The sequence below is a fragment of the Sylvia atricapilla genome, chromosome 1 (genome assembly GCF_009819655.1).
Source record: "Sylvia atricapilla isolate bSylAtr1 chromosome 1, bSylAtr1.pri, whole genome shotgun sequence".
Taxonomy (NCBI): Eukaryota; Metazoa; Chordata; class Aves; order Passeriformes; family Sylviidae; genus Sylvia; species Sylvia atricapilla.
Window position 1 is genome coordinate 24384728 of NC_089140.1, and position 20035 is coordinate 24404762.

General features: G+C 41.3%; 1 protein-coding gene across 1 annotated transcript in view; it reads left to right on the forward strand.

The window, feature by feature from the left end:
- The first annotated feature begins 2656 nt into the window (after positions 1 to 2656).
- The window catches only part of COL1A2 (collagen type I alpha 2 chain), a 38860-nt gene continuing 21481 nt past the window's right edge, over positions 2657 to 20035 (forward strand). The window contains exons 1-18 of the mRNA XM_066317630.1: positions 2657 to 2891; positions 5033 to 5040; positions 6379 to 6414; positions 8074 to 8157; positions 9480 to 9536; positions 11673 to 11717; positions 11818 to 11871; positions 12164 to 12217; positions 12594 to 12647; positions 13166 to 13219; positions 13498 to 13551; positions 15258 to 15302; positions 15510 to 15563; positions 15670 to 15714; positions 17747 to 17800; positions 19235 to 19333; positions 19420 to 19464; positions 19571 to 19669. Of these exons, the coding sequence (XP_066173727.1) occupies positions 2792 to 2891; positions 5033 to 5040; positions 6379 to 6414; positions 8074 to 8157; positions 9480 to 9536; positions 11673 to 11717; positions 11818 to 11871; positions 12164 to 12217; positions 12594 to 12647; positions 13166 to 13219; positions 13498 to 13551; positions 15258 to 15302; positions 15510 to 15563; positions 15670 to 15714; positions 17747 to 17800; positions 19235 to 19333; positions 19420 to 19464; positions 19571 to 19669 (1041 nt within the window). The 5' untranslated portion in view covers positions 2657 to 2791. The remainder of the gene's footprint in view (positions 2892 to 5032; positions 5041 to 6378; positions 6415 to 8073; positions 8158 to 9479; positions 9537 to 11672; positions 11718 to 11817; positions 11872 to 12163; positions 12218 to 12593; positions 12648 to 13165; positions 13220 to 13497; positions 13552 to 15257; positions 15303 to 15509; positions 15564 to 15669; positions 15715 to 17746; positions 17801 to 19234; positions 19334 to 19419; positions 19465 to 19570; positions 19670 to 20035) is intronic.

Below are 20035 nucleotides of genomic sequence, written 5' to 3' on the forward strand. Positions count from 1 at the left end.
ACTTCAGTTATGAATTTTTCAGCATGGTGGATTGTGGAAAAGAGACTTTATAATAGGGAAAAACCTATTATAAATGAATTATTCTTCTGCATATCTTTTTTTTTTTTTTTTTTCCATTTGCAGCAATCCTGAAATGGCTGGAATATACCAAGAATTCATCTCTTTGGAAGCCTGAGGAGTTTCATGTAATCTCAACTGCTTCTGTATGTTACTGAGCTTCTGGCTCCATGTGTCCTTCAGCCACCTGCATTATGGGAGACATTGTGAGTGAAAATCCACATCTTTGCAGGGGTTTTCTGTCCTTTGGGTGGGAGCTTGAACTTCCTGTGTGAAACTTCATGGGTAGGATGAATGACTATAGTAGCTTAGTTTGATTTGGTCAGGATACATGTGCCTGCATCCTTGCACCTTCCATTTATTTGATTAATAGAAAAAGGCTATCATTTATTGAAAATGTGCATAAAATAGGTTTATACATATGCAATTTTAACAGGTTTGTCTCATAAGTCTCTAATTACTATTATAATCAGTCAATAACTTCTGCGGATCCATCAGAGTCAAAATAAAGAAAAACTGGCTACAGAATCAATGATTGATTTCAAGAAACAAGTTTGAAAAAAACCCAAACTCTTCACTGAAAGTAGAATCAGAAAATACTTGGACGTGAGCCACAGGACTTTGGGTCTATAACAATAATAATTAATTTATTATTTTAACTTGTTTGAAGCTCACTGAACTACTTTAGGTTTAGGCTGTTATAAACTTTCAAGCAGTTATCTTCACTGTCCAGGTTAATTTAAAATTCTTCTTGGTCTAATTTGATACCAGTTACATGAAAGATAATCCGAAATAATACTCATGTACTGGTTTTGCCATGCACTTTTGTTACAATGTTTCAATCACATCATTTGCTGCGCTACCATTATCTGGTCAGACACACTTCGTTGGATCACCTTTTTCTAATGCTGTGGATTTTCCTAACCAAAGTGCAGGATTTTCCAGTTCGTCGGCAGCCTTTACAGCGGGTAACTGTCCTGTCGGGGGAGGCGGCTTCAGGCGGGCTGTCCAGCCCCGGGCGGCTGGCTCGCCCGGACACGCGTGGATGCGTGGCACAGGGATGCTGCTTTCGGTGCTGGCAGTGCCCCCGAGACACAACGCCTGTGGGGTCCCCGCTCAGGGGCACATTCGTGACCCACCTTTCCCATTCTTTCTGTACAGTGGCCCCGACGGCAGCTGATAAACAGGGCTGGATACAGCCCCGCCGCCTCCCCTAACACGGGCTGAAGGCGAGACGACCCTCCCGGCCGCGGGGTGGTCAGGAGGCGGTGCCGAGCGGCTGCCGGAGCCCTCCCTCGCCCTGCGCCGCCGCTCTCCCGGAGGCTGTGGCGGCTCGCCGCTGTCCGGGACAGGATCCGCCTGCTCGCGACCCGCGCCTGGGGGAGGGAAGAGGAGCGGGGACCGGCGCCCTCTTCGCCTTTTCCGCCCCAGAGAGCTCCCCCCACCCTGAGGCGGGGCTCCTGTTTGCCTTCGCCCTTACCTCTGCTCGGGACTCCCTTCGGCGAGCGGAGGGGGCCGCGGAGGGGGCGGCTGCCGCTTGGCCGGGCCTGAGGGACCACGTCAGCCAGCCGCAGCCGCGGGGACCGCGACAGGCGACCCCAAGTGACTGCAGCCCCGAGCCCGGCCCCGGGGCAGAGCAGCCCCGTGCCCTCGGGGGCACAGCGCGGGCAGCTCCTTCACACACACCTCGGCCCCCCTCCTCCACGAAGGGAGAAGCCGTCTGCCGGGCAGACGTGGCAAACAAGCCCGCCAGCTTTCCCTCCGCTGGGTGGGCGGGTGGCCGTCGCGAAGGGGAGCTGCCGGGAATTCCCATCCTCCTCCCTGCGGCCGGAGAGTCCCGTTCAGCCGGCCGGGAGGCGGGGAGCGCTCGGGGCGGCGGCTGCGGGGCACCCCGGGCTCCGCTCGCACACACACTGCCCGAGCGGCCGCGAAGCCGGGAGGGGAGCCCGGCAGGGCTCTACCCGAGCCCTGGACGGACGGAGATGCTTCCTCGGGGAGAGCAAACAGCCGGGAGGCGAACGGGCTCCGCCGCGGCGGCGGACGGGCTGAGGGGCTCCCCGGCACTTGCTGTCCGCGGGGAAACGCCGGGGGCGCGGGACCGGAGTCACCGTGCTAGAGGGGTCGTGCTAGAGGGGATGGGGATGGAGAGAGCGTCGCCTTTTGCCTTTAGTTACAGTGGGACTGCGGAGAGAGGTTGAGCTGGGATCCAGCCTCCTCCCGGCTCTCCCGGCCGCTGCCCCGGGGGCGGGAGGCGCCGCCGGCCCTGGACAGCTCCCGCTTTGAACGCCGTCGGGGCGCTGCCAGCCGGCTGCCCGGAGAGCCTCCCGGCCGCGCTCCCAGAAAAGCGGGGCGAGAGAGGGGTGGGACGGCTGAGGGGAAAAAAAAAAAAGCAAAGGGAAAAAAAAGAGACGACGAGTCAAATTTTCCTTCCGAAAGCCTCAGTGTCCACGTCCTCAAAGCATGGAACCAATTTAGCGTCGCCGCCCCCCGCCGCCGCCGCTGCCAAAGCCGCTGCGGAGGGCTGGGGACACGGGGCACGTGACGGCCTGGGCGGCGCCGGGACCCTCCTGCGGTATAAGTAGGGCGGATCGAGCCGGGGTCAATTTAGCGTCCCTGGCAGCAGGTTTCTGCTAAGGTTGGAGTTACTCCTCGAGACTGTATGCCTGCGTCCCACAGGCGATAGCTATCCAACCGACTCGGCACCACAAGGAGTCTGCATGTCTTGCAACTAGACATGCTCAGCTTTGTGGATACACGGATTTGGTTGCTGCTCGCAGTAACTTCATACCTAGCAACAGGCCAACGTAAGTGCTTTCCGCTTGTTCGCGGCAGGGGTGGTGGCAGGGGTGGCTGTCCGGCTCTGCGCTCTGTGCTTTGTCCCGACGCCCGCCCCACGCAAGGCAGTCTGCAGGGAGTTGCCGCTTCCCAAGCGGTACAGACCAGCTCATAAACTGCCACCTCCGTCCCAGATCAGACTCTAGATTCTTTCTTTCTTTCCCTCAGAAAAAAAGATGGCAAATGGCCAACCAGATCCCTGTCTACAGAGGAAAAAAAAAAAAAAAAAAAAAAAAAAAAAAAGCCCACCTCCCCCAGACGAGCTCGTTCGTAGAGGACGATCCAAAGCCTCACCTCCAGCGCAGATGCTGGCGGGAGATACAGATACAGGCTGGGAGGAGAGTGCTTGCGGCGAGCGGAAGAACCCAGGCTGCACTTTAGTGGGAGTTGAGGCGCGCTTTCCGAAGCAGGGAGCCGGGGGAGCGGGAGAGCGGCGGCTCATCCGTCCCTCCACCCATCCATCCCTCCCCATCCATCCCGTCCCCGCTCCCTGCCGGGGCTCCGCGCGCGGGGCGCCCCCTGCGGGCCGCTCGGGCCAGCGCGGCGGGCGGAGCTGCCGGGGGGAATGCCGTGTGCGGGAGGAGGGAGGCAGGGAAGGGACGGAGCCCCGCTCCAGGGCGGAGAGGGAGCGCGGCTCCGCTGGGCGCAGCGCGGCTCTCCGCCTCTCGTTGGAAGAGGATGTAGTGCCCCCTCATCGCACACAACACACGCCCCGCACACTGAGGTGGGAGGGACACGCGGCCCGCCGCTGGGCTGGGGGCGAAGCGGAGCCTTCCTGCACGGCAGCGCCCTGTGAAGGGCCCCCCGAGCCCCGGGCCACCGTGGCTTTGACCCAGGGTTTGGCCGCGTTCCCGGGCGGAGGAGGGAGGGAGCAGCCGTGCGCCGCCCGCTCCTGGCGCTGCGAGTCCCCGGGATGATGTCCCCCGGGATGCTGCCCCCTGGGAAGGTGCCGCGGGTCGCCCTCGCCGGGGCGGGGGGCATCGACAGGGCCGTTCTGGATGGGGTTTTCGGGGACATCCCCTCTAGCCCGGTGACGGAAGGCGGAGACAGAGCGGTTCTTGTGGGGGTCCCCGAACCGAGCACCCCGCGCTTCCCGCAGGGAGTTTGGGTTTGTCACCGTCACCTGCGGGCAGTGCTGGCTTTAGTTTTGTGTTGGATTAGCACAGGCTGCCCGTGTGTACTGCCGCGGAATTGCAGTGCTTTCAGCATTCAGCGCTGTTACATTTTTCTGGACTGCACGAATCATCCGAATTTAGTATGACCATACACTGCCAAAGTGACACGTTGTGGAAAAATATCCAGCAACTTGTTGGTTAGTGGTGATGTTAAATTCCTGGCGTTCAAGTGAGATGTGAGACTCTTGTACTATGGTGAGTTTTAGTAAAAAAAAAGATTTTTAATTCCTTGAAATAAAGAAACTCAGGAAATTTGTTTCTCCAACTAATGAAAAAAGTGAATACTCACACTTAAGCAGCGCATAACATACTGAGATAGTTATTTGCAATTTGGTGTTTAATAGCTTCAAACTCTTTCCTCTTACACAGTTTTACAGGAAAATGTGGAAACAGGGAGGTTTGGCTAGAACCTTTCCATAAAAAGTGGGATTGGGCCATTTATCTGAAAATTTCACATTAGCCCTACAATTTAGCCTTTTCACGTCTGCCAGTCTGCCTGGGTTTATTCATCTGTTGCATGCACACATGCGGAAATACAGAGGTCTGAGGGGTTTTCAGTGCAGGCATATTGAAACATTTAGAGCAGGTTTATCATTGATAAATATAGTTTATCAATGATAAACTATATTTATCATAGTTTATCATTGATACAGTAAAAATCTGCCTTTTTACTGTATAAGCCTTATTACTTACCTTGATTTAATGAACGAGTCATTTTGAATTTGAAATACATGGCAATTTCACCCGTGAGTCTTTCCAGTCTAAGATAACCATCTTAACAGTAAGAAATTACATTAGGGAAATGTTTGTTGCATTAAGGAAATCAACAAAATTGCATTTGGAATTAAAAGCAGCAAATCTAATTTTTAATTGAAAGCAAGTTTAAAATTTAAAACTTGTAAAATATTTGAATCCCTGCTCTAATTATCTCTTTTTTTTCTTTCTCTTCTTTTTGCAGATGTGAGTGAGGTCAGTATAATTTTTTTATCTAATATGTAGCACTCCAGTTAACAGGCTAGGCTTCTCTTCTTGTGGCAGTATTATTTTCTAACATTAATTCCCAAGATGGTTGTGAAAAAGTGGTGATTAAATTCTGAAGGCACTGGCTGGAAAGGTACCCACCCCAATTTCACAAGTGGGACGGCCTTTTTAAGAGACTGCCTTCATAGGTGTAGAGACCCTGAGGAGAAAGTAACGGAGCAGTGCTCTTTGGACATTGTACCTGGCAGTTTGGATTGGAGATTTCTCTGCTTTAAAGCCAGTTTTACAATCTAAATTTCATTGCACATTAGGATTATGAAGGAGCTCAGGTGTGACTTTTTTTTTTTTTTAATTCTAATAGTTTAGGCTGCTATAGCTATAAAATTTATAGCTTCAACAGTCAGTCTTCAACACAACATTTTATTATAGTTACATGCATCTCTGCTATATATAACCTGTTAGCTTTCAAAGTAATTTTAAATCATAGGGCATAGTTAAATTTATTGGCCTGAGAAAAAGTATAGTTATGTAAGAAAATGAGTCTAAGTTTATGCATTATTTTAGTTTAAAATACTGGCAGAAATTGTAACTTTTTTTAAAATTCTCTTCCTTATTTTTTCCAGGCAACTGCAGGGCGCAAGGTAAGCATTTTTATTTTTCTTGTGTGGAAATGAGGATGGTATCAGGGAGTCTTCGGCATGCAAATTAATATTTTATTGAATTTTAGATGAAAGGAAAATTGACTACATTGCTTATTTTCAGTGTTCTCTGAAAATAGCAGTAGCACTGAGATGAATAGGTAAGAAGAAAGGAGGGAATGATCAATGCAGCATTTTAACACCAGGCTAAATTCAAATACTGAATTAAAGGTGTTTTACTTGTGAGCAGAACTAAGCCTACCAAGACCTAAATGACATCAAAGTATCATTCTTATTTAAACAGTGTTCCTTTGTAAAGATTTACGTGGATTGAATAATACAGCAATAACCATACAGGTCTGAAAGGCTAGATCAGTTCTGTATGCTTTCTAAAAGTCACTGCTGTTAAATTAGAACTAGTTATTTGGTAGAAACAAGCCCCAGTTTTGCAAATAGTTCTGTGGTCTGTGAAGTGACACTTTTAATTCACACATCAGTGGCAGTGGCTAATCTATTTGCAGTAGATTATCATGGGAGAAAAAACATTGTCTGTGGAAAATAGCTGTTGGACCTGTATGTGCAACCTTCTTTTCCTTTTTAATGTACACCAGTTATTCTTAATGTATCTGTTTCCCTGTATTGTCCTGGAAAGTTTCCACAGTAACTCATTGAGTGTTATTTTCTTCTGGCAGGGCCCTAGAGGAGACAAAGGGCCACAGGGAGAAAGGGTAAGGAATTAGATTGACGTTTACTTGTGATCTTTGAACAGTAGTTGTTGGAAAACCAGTAGGAAAAAACTAAGTTTAAGCATTGCTGTGAGATTAAATGATTGTAGTCATAGAAGCTTGCATTTGCAATTTCATTAAAAAAAGAAACCAACTTACCTATGTACCAAATTCAGCCTAATTATGATCATTGTGCCTGAGCAGATGTGGTTCAGATCATAGGACAGCCTGGCTCTTCAAGTGATGATTTGAAAAATGTTTTTCCAGCTGCTCACAGTGGAAATAACACATAGAAATGCAGAGAGGAAAGTTTACATGTAGAGATGTAATCTTTGAATAATAAAGTTTTCTCTACTCTAAAAGTTTCTCTATAAAACCTGAATAAACTAAGCTAGTTTGGAAGATAATTTGTTATCTGTGCCTCCAACAATGTTTGGGGAAAAGCTCTTTTCTTGGCAGCTGGGCATTTGTTACCTACCTCCTGCTAGTGAAAGTGGATGTTATACTACTGAAGGCTCTACCATGAAATAACCATAAATAAGGACAGTTTGAATAATTCAATTGTAATGATCATTCATATTGCTGACATCTGCCTTTTTCTGGTTTGCTTTTGCATCATTGCTCCTTTTTGTAAAGTGGTATTCTGAATTTCACATATTTATCTAGGTTGTTTGTATCTATGTGTCTTTTTTTTCTTTCCTTTGAAAATGAAAATGCCATAGTACTGATGAGGGAGCTCTTAAAGATTTCTGAGATCATAGTGTGCTGACAAATGCAATGGAAACTATTAGGAAGACTATATCAGTGTGGTCAGCTGGATATTTGGTTTAGGCTGTAACTAAGTAAATTTGTTTAATCAAATGAGATGCTTTCTTTGTTCTGGAGGCAACAAGCCTAATCCTGCTGCTCTAGAAATCCATTTATTATGGATTTCATTAAGTACTGAACTGGGTCCAAAAAACTCAAAAAATTAAATACCTCACATCAATTGCTGTGATGCCGAAACTTGACCAGCTTTGTGTACTGAGGATGAAAGAATGTAAGGACAAATGTTACTGGAATGAGCACAGGTAATTTCAACCTGCTGTAAAAGAAGTTCAGAGAGTAGTAGCAGATGGGTGGTATCAAAAATCTGTAGAAGAGCACTGCTAAATTTTAACTGGATTTGCAGTTATACCAGCAAATTGTCTATACTGATTAAAAACCGGCATTGGACTTACTCTGGATCCATGTTAACTCATATGAGTAGAGCTGACCTTTTCTAATCCTCAGCTGGTCAAATTTTAGGTTCTCACTAACAGGATCTGCCAGGCTATGTGGGTCCACATGGGTCACTTGGGGTTCATAGGACCAAAGTTTGTCACTTAAGATGAAACTTCCTAATCTGGATGTTATGCTTTGGTAGTGTAAATTCAATATTGCCCCCATAAATCTTCTCAAATACCAAGCTCCAGTATGTATCTGATACATGGTGTAGCAAGGTAACATAAAATCAGACTCTGTTTATTTTCTCAAGTTAAGCATTTATTGAAACTATTTATTGAAATATATAGCACTGTTGTAGGGTGTGCTGTGGGTGCCTGGTTGTTACTGAAGTCACCATATCAGAGATTTCTTCAGCCACTTCTTATTTTCACTGTATAATTCTCTTTTTAACTCTAGGGTCCACCAGGTCCACCAGGCAGAGATGGTGAAGATGGTCCTCCAGGTCCTCCAGGGCCCCCTGGTCCTCCAGGTCTTGGCGGAGTAAGGCATCCAAACTTTCTATTACCAGAACTCATAAGCTGTGCTTTGTGATCAAGATGAAATTTATATCTGCTGGAAAACACTGTTGTTGAATTGAAGCGTGGAAGAAACATTCTCTTTTGAGCCATAAGAAACTGATGGTCCCAGTTCCAATGAAACCCTCCTTGGGATGTACATATTCCATGGAAAATTTGGATTCTGTATTCAACAGGGACTTAGGAAGAAGAGCAAATCAACTCTGTTATTTAGCATTAAACTTACACAGCGATAATGTGTATGAAATAGGCATCAACTAAATGAAACCAGTGCTTTTTAATTAGATGGGGAAAAGAAACCTTTGTGTTGGATTCAAGGAACAGCAACTGTATTGGAATAAGTGAAGAAGATGACTCCTCAAGCTAAAAATCAATTAAAAGTGCTATAGAATTTTAGAGTGTTGTCCTTCAAAAATTTTTCTTTTTATCTGTATTCATACTACAGAACTGTAAATGGGCTGTTACATACACACTTTGTGCACCAGTGTCTATCATGTATTCTCTGCAGAAAGCTGAATTTAACTCTTTGCTGGACATTAGCCCACACAGGAAGCATGAAGACATAGTGTTGTGTTGATCAAGTTTAGTATATCCTTCTGCATGGAAGAATACTCTTTTGACTTTAATGTGAATAGCAATACTTTATTTTGCTAGTTGCAAATATCAAACTGCTTTCATTATTTTTTTTAAAAATAATATGTTAATTAAACAAGTAAGAAAACGAGATTTGATTGTGTTATGGAGTATCTTTTTCTATTTTGATAAAATATCAAAAATCCATTGCAGTATTTCTGAAGCTGCATGCTCCTCAGATGTTTCTGAAACTGAAGGGCCTACCTCATGCAATAGCTGCTCAGGGCTGGTACATGAATTTTACTTAAGCATATTTTTTCACTGCTTTGCTTGACTCCCCTCATTGGAAATTAGGCAGAATAATTTGAGAGTTTCAAGAAAGTTTTCAATTTTAAATGAGCACTGAATTTACAGTCCTAACTTTCAGTTCACACTGTTGAATGCCCTCTATCTATTCTGCAGAGGTATTTGGGTTTGAAAGGGCCTTCCTGGTAAAATCAAGTATTTTTGGAAACAAGTGAATGTAAATGTATTTATAATAGGACTATATTTACTGAGTTATATATTTGCTGCTTTAACAAACAAAAGTAACAAATACTTTATATATAGCAAGTATAACAAATCAGATTATATTTAGATAGAAAGTGTTGATTAAAAATGGATTTTAAAGTAAAGTTTTTAGTATTCTAATTTCGACCTTTTTATTGTCTACAGAACTTCGCTGCTCAATATGATCCATCTAAAGCAGCAGATTTTGGCCCAGGACCTATGGTAGGTATATGACATAGCACTCGATAACTGACATGAATAATGTGTTCGGGATTTTCCTTTAACTCTAATTCAGCTGCATTAATGAAAAAAATAGAGTTAAAATTAGTGGTTTGATCATATGTTAATTCAGACTGGAAACTGATCCATTAATATAGGATGATGGTAAACTTTTTAAATAGTCTGAGAACTTGAAATATGATCCTGGATGAGTATATTTATCTTGAATATAGCACTGCTGGGTCTTGTGCCTTAACTCTGTTTGTTGACAACACTTTTGAGTCAGTGAATCTCATAATTTGATGTTAGATAACACATATACTTTGGTATAATATTACTTCACCCATATTTGAGACAGAAGATTGTGTTTTAGGAATGAGATTAACTGTAAAGCTGCTCTCTAAAGCAGACACAGGCCTAAAAAGTAACTCAGCATCTTGGCTCCAGTTGGTGATGATTTTTTCTCCATGCTGTACAACTCTTTTGATATCCTTGGATTGCACAGTTTTTTAGGAAATTTGCCACTGCATTTGGTTCTCAACATCTGAATGTTAGTACTTGGTACTGCAAGGAGTACTTTTTCCGAGGAGGACTCCTTATAGCTCACTGTATACTATGTACAAATGGCATTTAGGGGGTCTGTTGCCACTCCATATGAATTTCTATCCCTTCCTTATGTTAGCAAACATTTTCAGTGTACATAGATAGCAGAATATGGGTTAAATTCACTGCACACGTTGATGTCACAGACAGTGCATCTGATCAGTGAGCAGCAGGATGAAGGATGGCCAGGAGTATTCTGGGTCAAGTTTTTGTCTTCACTTCCAAAAATATTCTAATATTAAATAGATTTTGGAAAATACTTTGGCATCCATTTAGTTATGAAATACTGGAAAATAGGAATATCTTTAATCAAGTTTTGCTCTCGGTGTCAGATGATTAATCAGAAAACAGATAAGGATTTATTTGAGGTGTCACCATTTCTGTGTTCCAATTTTTGAGTCAGTTAGGTTCGTTTGACAGAAACAGCAGCAGAATCTACCTACTGTGAGGAAGTTTTAAGTTTCACAAATAATATGTAACAGATTGGCAAGGGAAGAGTAGTTACAGAATATCATTTATGAAGAAATTCACAGGGTTTATGCAGCACATATGATTCAGACTGTCTAGAAACTTATTTTTCCTAGAATTACTGCAGAAGTACATACCCGATATATATTTTCATATCCACAATATTTCTTTAACTTTCAGGGGTAATTTCCTGTAAGTAATGTACATTTATTCCTCTTAATAAAAGATTTTCAGTCTTATGGAAAAGCTACATAAACCACTGAAAAGTTGGCATATTATTTTAATCTTGTAATGAGTAAATCTAAAAGACTTTCCAAGAAAGGTTTAAAACCAATTTAAAATATAATTATTTCTGTTGAAATGTCTCCTAAATGATTTGTTTGGACTATAGAAGCTCTAAGCTAGAATTGCAGTTTGCAACTGTTTGCTTACTCAGTAAAACTTAAGATAACTGTTCAGAGAGAGCACCAATCTATGGAAATTTCCTTTTTAGAAGTGATTTTCTCACCCTGTGTTTTCAAGATGTATATAAATTGTAAATAATGTCAAGGAGAGTATATTAGTGACTTATTTTGCAAGTGATACAAAAATAATTTAATCAACACCAGAAAGTAATGAAATATTTAAATAGAAGTAGTTAATTATTGGAAATAGATGTATACATAATATAAACTCCTTTCATAATGCATCATGACCGTCATCTTTAAACTCTGGACGTTTCTGCACAGGAAGGGTAGAGGGATGAATTCAAAAAAGAATGAGCAAGTTCACTTGATAACCAGCCAGGAAAGATTAAGAAGATGAATCATAAAGTTCTCGGCCATAATGGTACATTTCTCATCATCCCACTGGATTCTGTGCTGGTTCGTTGCCATTCGAAGATGATCTCACTTGGACTGCCTGTGCAAATTCATGCAGAACTCTTAACTTCCTCTAATTTCTTTTTAACATTGCACAATGGAAACTGTGATGCTAATCAATACTTTAGGAATGCTGGGAATTTGTGTTATAGATGAGTTTATATAATTGTGATGTTTTTAAAAAGATCTTGTGATTGTTCTTACCTAGGGTTTAATGGGACCCAGAGGCCCACCTGGAGCATCTGGACCCCCTGTGAGTACAGTCTTCTCTCTCCTTATGACACAGACATACCTGTAAAATTAAAAATTATATTGTTTGGAAACCAATAATAAATATCTCCCTCATTTTCTAGGGTCCTCCTGGTTTCCAAGGTCTTCCTGGTGAGCCTGGTGAACCTGGTCAAACAGTAAGTACAGATCACATGGAGATACTGCTAGCATCAGGAAATAACACACCAAAGTAGGCTTGTAATGCCTAGGCCCATTTCTCCTATCCCTATGCACTTCTTTGAATGCTTGGACACTCCTGCTTGATCCTGTTACAGAAACAGAGCTGAACACTCAGATTCAGGCTCTCTCCACTCGGAATCATGAAGAGTGAAATCACTTAGGCTCCAACTATGCCCCAGAGTCAGAAAACAGTGGGAAGATGTATATAAAGACTGATGCTTCAAGTAACTCTCAATCTTTTTTTAACAGGGTCCCCAGGGTCCTCGTGGTCCCCCTGGTCCTCCAGGAAAGGCTGGTGAAGACGTAAGTGGTTATTAAATGTTTTTTGTATCTTTTGGGGTGGTCATTCAACTCTAACAACCAGATTATTGTTAAGCTAAGCATTCTATTTGCCATATTTTTTACATTGTTAAAAAATAAGTCCCTGCAATAATTATTTTATGGTATAAGAGGTACAGTATGCTGGAAATGTACAGAAAATTGGATAACTTCCAAACCACTCCAAATACATTATTTAACTTCCTGATTACAGGGCGAAGAAAAGTTAAAAGTCAAGAAACTCCCTGTATTTATGGAAAAAGAGAAGCCTTTCCAATGTATTTTCTTTTCTCTTAGTGGTTTGTGTTGCTATTTTATAAAAGAAGCTTTCCTTCTTAGTGCATCTTTATTGCATTTTTAGGGTCACCCTGGCAAACCTGGAAGACCTGGTGAGAGGGGAGTTGCAGGCCCTCAGGTGTGTAATGGTCCCCTGGATACAATACAAACCACTTCACTAATCAATGAAACCTAACAACCTTTCTGAATTTCACCACGTTAACAGTCTAGTAATATTCCTGATATGGATTAATACAATTTCAGCTCTTACCTGCAGGGATATCAGATAGTTATGTTTTTATTTTGTTTCCCTACCCTGTTCCCACTAAAGCTAGTAATGAGTAACAGAAGTGGCATAGTGAGGAGTTACACAGGAGCAGGTAAGCAGGCACCTTGGCATAGAAAGTTTAAAAAGTTGTGCCATTACATAGTAATGCATGAAATTTCTGAGATTCAGAACTGAAAAAATCAGGTTCATTGTTGTTAGTCTTGAAACAAGTCTGGTCCCAAGAGGTTAAGATTTGGATTCTGTTCCTTACTTGAATGATAATAACCCAAATTTACTGTTAATTTTATTGGAAAACTTACTCATCATCTTTCCTTTTACCTGCTCTGTATAATATGAGAGACAATCATTCATGCACTGTGTGTTTTTAGGGTGCTCGTGGTTTCCCTGGAACTCCTGGTCTGCCTGGCTTTAAGGGAATTAGGGTGAGTACATATATATTTTACCCTGAATATTTAAGACTAACATCATTGCAGCATACTGAAAAGTTCTGAAAAATCCTCTGAAAGTGAAGAGTGCATGAACCTCTTCAAAGTTTTTAATATTACCTGATATGAACAACTAATTATTTTGGAAAAATTAGAAGATTATATTAGGAAATTACTTTGTGTGGGAGGAAGTTTTTATGTTATAAGACTGAGAATTTGCATATAGCCATTTGAGAGAAAATATGTATCAATATTTCTTTTTCTGCTCAATATAGGGACACAATGGTCTGGATGGTCAAAAGGGACAACCTGGTACTCCTGGCAACAAGGTAAAGACAAAAATCTGAAAATGTAGGATGCATTTGTAGCTCTTCCTAGCAAAAGGCATGTGAAATCCCATTCAATCAGTCTTCCATGATGCCATTAAACATTGCTCAGCTGCAGTAATCTACAAGTCAGTGGATCCATGTAGAACAAATACATTCACCTTGTCATGGGAAAACATTCCTGAGGCCTTGGTCTTGAGTCCTCAATCAAGTTGCAAGTGAGTTAGTGCTTTCTGTGAATAAAGGCTGCAGAACTGGGCTCTTAAAGACTGACTATTCAGCAGCACTTCAGACTGATTTTGCTGTCTCTGCTCTTCTCTGGATTGTATTCTACGTTTGGGTAGTTTTTTAAAGCATGCTAAAATGAAAACATCTCATTTTCCTACAAAATTATTGTGTGGGACACGTGGTCAGTGTAAGGCTTCCTGTTAAAAATTTGGGTAGATGCAGTGCTTTTCTGAGTTTAGGCTATTTGATCCTCACAGTCTCTTTTTTTTTTTCCTTTTTTAATCATCTTCATATTAGTGCATATTTGAACACTAGCCTTAGAAAAAACACCTTAAAAGTATATTCTGAAATGTAGTCTAAAACCATCTATGGTAATCTCTGTCTTTTAGTTTTTTCTTCTCCCATTCTGCCTCAGTACCTAATATCAGTGTTACTGAAAAATTCACTGTTGCATCACTGTGTTATAGGAAATCTGACAGATTCACAGGAGATTTGTATTCAAACCCTTCTAATATAACAATGAAAAACTCAAATAGTACTTCTCCATCTTGCTTGTTTCTAACTACTTGGTTATAGGGTTTTTAATTGTAACATAGCATTTTTCAATATCACTGCGCGTTGTTAACCTTCAGAAAAAGTCTAGATGGCAAAGTCTCTCCAGTCGTTGGAGATTTAAAGCAGATAAAGCACATAAGTAAAGGATGTAGCAGTTGCTAGTAAGAGTGCTAGAAAATACCAGCATATTAAATCAAGGTTGTTCATGATATAACCGTGGTAAAGGCAGCAATGAAAACAAAAACTTGCTCTCTTGGCAGCATTTAAGACTAGGTGTGTTCAGGTATATTCAGGATACAAGTGCTCTAAGTGTCACTGTAGACCAGCCTAGACCTGTTGAGAATACAGTACTGAAAGGACAGGAGCCATATATTAATGGCTGTCACTCAAACAGTCAGTATTATTGGTCTTAAGGTAAAAATACCTGAGGCAGACCCTTATTTTAAGCCATTTGAGAGGACTTTGTCAACTTATACTAAGGCAAAAGAAAGCATCATTCTACTTCTGCTTTAGCTAAAAAACAGCTTCTGATTGATCTGGATTTTTAGTTGACTATCCAGATCCAATCTCTTAAATGTATACTAAATGTATACTAAAGAATAAATGTATGCTTAAATGTGTACTAAATATCAGGGGGTAGAGAAAGCTGAGCAAGTGACACAACTTTCCCTGGCCCTCCTCTTCTAAAAGGATTCCATCTGGCTGTGTTCCAGTATGTGTAGGGACAGTTGCAGTCTCTGCACCCTCAGGACTTGTTGTGCTATTATTGTATAGTGTGATGCTGAAACATGGACAGTGCAGTTATAAAATGCTACAGAAGACACAAACAGTGGGATCCAGTAGCTGGAAACCTCTTCAATAGTGTTAGACTATCTCTCCAAAGCATCCTTTAAGTAACTCAAACCTCCAAACTTTCTTCTTCGTAGGGAGAGCCTGGTGCCCCTGGTGAAAATGGTACCCCAGGACAACCTGTAAGTATTCACTGCTGCTGTGGGAAATTAGAATCTGATAGATTTAGTTCAGCCAGCATTTTCTTCATTATTTGTCATTATTGACACTCCAGACACCTAGATACTCTAATGTAATAGTAATATGACTTAGCAGAAAAAAAAAAAAATCTCTATATATCTATGTTCAATGAAAAGATACAAATGAGTTAATTTAATTTCTCTTCCAAGGGTGCTCGTGGTCTCCCTGGTGAGAGAGGAAGAGTAGGTGCCCCTGGACCAGCTGTAAGTGGCTTCTCATCTGTCTGTCATCATGAACCAGCCACTTACCGTGGCTTCCTCTGATACTCGGTTCTCTTTTAAAACTGTTTGTCGTGTTCTTTCCTCACAGGGTGCTCGTGGAAGTGATGGCAGTGCTGGCCCAACTGGACCTGCTGTAAGTTTCAGTCTTGCTTTTTGACAGCCTAGTTCCATTAGGCTTTGTGCTTCTCTTCCTGTTTTTAGAGGATTTCTTGAACTTTTAAGAAGTTGATTGTTTTGATTTTTTTAACATAGTTCTTTGTTGCTTATCAGACCATGACAAAGAGAATTAGTGAAACATAAACCCTTTGCAGACAATATCATGAGGGCCTCAGGATTTATATTAAACACATCTATATCAAAGGAACCAAATATTCTCTTGTTTGCACTTGTGATTTCATGAAGTTTTCCAGCACATGAGAAATACCCATTTCTCATTTCCAGCAGTCTAACACAATCATTCTCATCCAGAAGCTAGAGACTTTCTACTTTTTAACAGCTACATATCATGTACATATTGCAGATAGCTATAATTATATACATCCTGTAAATTATATATGCACAACAGGACATAGCTTTGCACCTAACAGGCACTAACCTTTTTCATTCATCACTGATACCAGAGTTGTGAGATAGTATGAAAGGCCAGCAAGATCCAGCTCTCCTGATCTGACTGGTAACATTAACTATTCTAATAGGAGCTAATCCAATGCAGATTTGTTTGTTTAAAAGGAGTTAGTGTTGCCATAATTTACCCTTGACTTCAGTGAACCACATTTACCTCAGCCACATACATAATTTTCAAACTGTAAAACAAATCTGAAATCCACCAGAACAATAGCAATAAGAGTTAATAGTTTTTTTTCTTCTTTCAAAAAATGAGTCTGTGATGAAGCTGTACTTGGTTCTGTTTTGCGAAAGTTCATTTTAATACCCCTTGTCACTTCAAACACCTGTTGTGCTTTAACAGAGCAGAATGTGAGCATGGCTGTGAATTTCTCTTAAGTTCTCCCATGTGTAATATTTAAAAAATGTGTGATTGAGCTATTAAATTGCAGGCAAATAAAAATCGTACAGCTAAGATCTGATGTAGTAGAACCAAAACGTTTTAGCTGAATTGAATTTTGAATGAAGGCAGTTGAGCTGCTATAAGAAAAATGTTCTGAAGCTGCCAATTGCATAAGTTGTTATTCACAATGGGCATAATGTTGTATTATGTCCCAGTGTCTGTGCCAGGCTGAAGTTATTTTTCACATACTTAGGTTATGATACCTTGATATTCTGCAAAACAGTTATTAACACTTATTTTTTGAAAGCTAAAACAGAAATAATGTTTTATTCTTTTTCCACTTGAAATTTAAAATGTAAAAAGTCACTGCAATGAAAATTCTGGAAGTTTATGCTTTCAAACATATCCTAGAGGGTGTTTTTTTTTGTTGTTTTGTTTTGTTTTGTTTTGTTTTTGTTTTTTTTTTTTTTTTGCTTATGCAAAATTAGTGACAATTCCAGGTACCCCCTTTATAACACAGTAGGTTATAGAACGTCTGAAACCAGTTCCTCTTTGTCATACCAGCTGACAGGCTTTATTACCTTGAATTTCTGAGGCAATTTTATTATAAATATTTCTAATTGGAATATGTTAGCTCACAAAATAGTAGCTATCGCTTCCCAATATTAGTTAATGAGTTGGATTTTTAATTAGTAATTGAAGAGAAACTATCCCTTTTTATCTGTATGCCTTAAAAAAATTAAGGCTATGGATCCACCAGGGTATCTTCTCTTGTAATGTCTGGTGCATTGGAACTTTGTCCCACTGTAATTATAAATCTCATAGCAACAGATAAACAGAGAATCAGTCATACTGCCTTGCAGATGCCTGCCTCTGCTCATCCTCTGTTCTTTCTCAGGTGTTTGGCCTCAAGGCAAGGTTTTACCAATTCTTGCTGAAATTTGCACTGCAAATGTTGTTTAAGCATTGACCTGGCTCTTAACTGTTTGTAATGAACCAAATCTGTCAGTTTGGAATTGCAAAAGGTAACTAATATGCCGAGGTGATAATGTGTGGAATAAGTAAATGTGCATTTTTAAAATCTGTTTACTTCAACAAGCAAGATGTATCTGTTGTCAGAGAATGACTTCACACAAACTGCTTCCCTTTCATTTCCCAGGGCCCTATTGGTGCTGCTGGTCCTCCAGGCTTCCCAGGTGCTCCTGGTGCTAAGGTATGAACATCTGCTTCATGGTGGCACTTCTGATAGTGAAGATGAAATGTACTAACCAGAATTTCTAGACAGCAAAAAAAAAAGCAAAACCACAACCTCTGTGAACTATGAGTACTTTCTTATTAATTACTCTAGGGATTCATCCTCATCCTGATCTGTATTTGGAAAACATCAGATATGTATGCTAATTTAAAACACAGCACTTACTTCACAGCTGAAGATCGATGCTGGGCAGGTTCAGGAAGACACAGAACCCTTTTACTGCTTACTATGTGATACAAACACCTTCCAAGGGTGACATGAATCATGATAAATAAGCAAAGCAGCAGTTAAAATCACTTTTCAGAAATAGAGGAGGACAAAGAAGCTGCATTTGAGTATTGGTCTACTTCCAGTCTAAGTCCTTGAAATTACAATGCAGAAACTGCATTAAAATTTTTTTGGTTTAGGGCAGTACAATTTTGCTCTTGCAGAGAAGTATGGTATCTTGAATTATTCACTTTATTGCTCAAATCTTCCCATATTTTACCTGGGTAAGAGCCTCAATATTTTGAGTGTCCAAGGAAGGACAGAGAATCCGAGGAAAGTGTATTGCATGCACTTCATTTGCAAATTTTGCTGACCATTTGCCACAAAATCCATGTCATTCTGTGTGTCAGACAAAACTTAATCCACTTTTAGAAGAAAAAAAGTATTGTTTTCTATCCCCTTTAATTTTAACTGCAGGGAAGATAAGAAAAAATTAAGATTCCCTTCTGGTTATTCTTTTCAAAAGGCGAGACTTTTGAAAACCATTAAGTCTTCTCCAATGCAGTTATAACTGTGGTGATAGGATGCAGTTTCAAAAGAGGAAACTGTCTACTTCTCTCCAGGGTGAACTCTGACTGAACTGCTGAAGAGAACTTGTCATTATATTCAAATTCTTGTAGTCAACTTAGGGAATACAGCCTTCTGAAAATAAAAGCAAGAACCTTTTTTTTTTTTTTTTTTTTTTTTGTTATTTACTTCATTGAGAACAGCATCACATGGCACTCTAATCAGTGAGAACATTGCATTTTGCATCTATGCAAACAACATCTGAAAGTGCAAGATAATGGCCAATTAGGTCTCGTGTACTGTGGCACCTCAGGCCAATTCTGGAGGCACATGGATGCAAATGAGACTGGAATGTTAATTCTGATTTTTTTTTCGTTAACCTTCTGGGTAAGCATCTGTTTTTCCTGTCTTAGCCAGTACCTTAAATGGGGCCTAACTAGACATCTCAACTGGAATGCCTTTAAAATCCATTGAAAGCTCTCAGCTGCTTGGCTTCCTGGCCTCTGAAGTGGGCATAGACAAATATAATTATCTTCATGCCAGGCTGATACAAGATTGCTTCACTGTTGCCATAACTCTGTGTACACTGATAGAGGGTTCTGTCCTTCTCTCCAACAGGGTGAAATCGGACCTGCTGGTAATGTTGGTCCTAGTGGTCCTGCTGGCCCAAGAGGAGAGATTGGACTTCCTGGTTCTAGTGGTCCTGTTGGCCCTCCAGTGAGTAACTTGCCAGCTTTTGTCTATTGTCAGATGTGGGCACTTTTGATTCTGAATTAACCGATATTGTTGTCTCTTTTTAACAGGGCAACCCTGGTGCTAATGGTCTTCCAGGGGCTAAAGGTGCAGCTGTAAGTACAACTACATTCACACGTTTGCTCTAAAAAAACCCAATTCAGTTAATGCAACAGAAAAGACAATGGGTTCATAATACCTTTTTCCCCCTCTGTTGGACAGGGCCTTCCTGGTGTTGCTGGTGCTCCTGGTCTGCCTGGTCCCCGTGGTATTCTTGGTCCTCCTGGCCCTGCTGGTCCTAGTGGTGCTAGAGGACTTGTTGTAAGTGACTTCTTATATTGCATGTATTTGAAAACCAGATACAGTGTCCACAGTTGTAAAAGGTTTTCTCTGGATAACGTTTTTATTATAGTGCAGACATTTTTTCTTGATGCACTGTAATTGAACATTGTAGTTAATTTCTGTGTCTCATTACTCACTTTAGATGCTGAGACTGAGAAGATTCAGTTTGCACTCCCTATGAGTGCAAGGAGTAGTTGGACTCAATAATCCTTGTGGGTCCCTTCCAGTGCAGAATATTATGTGACTGTGAAGCTCTGTCATTGTTGATAGCATTGAGAGAGATGTGGCAGCAGCAATCTCCCAGCTAGGCTCTCAGTGGGTATCCTCAGCAGAGGAACCAGCCTT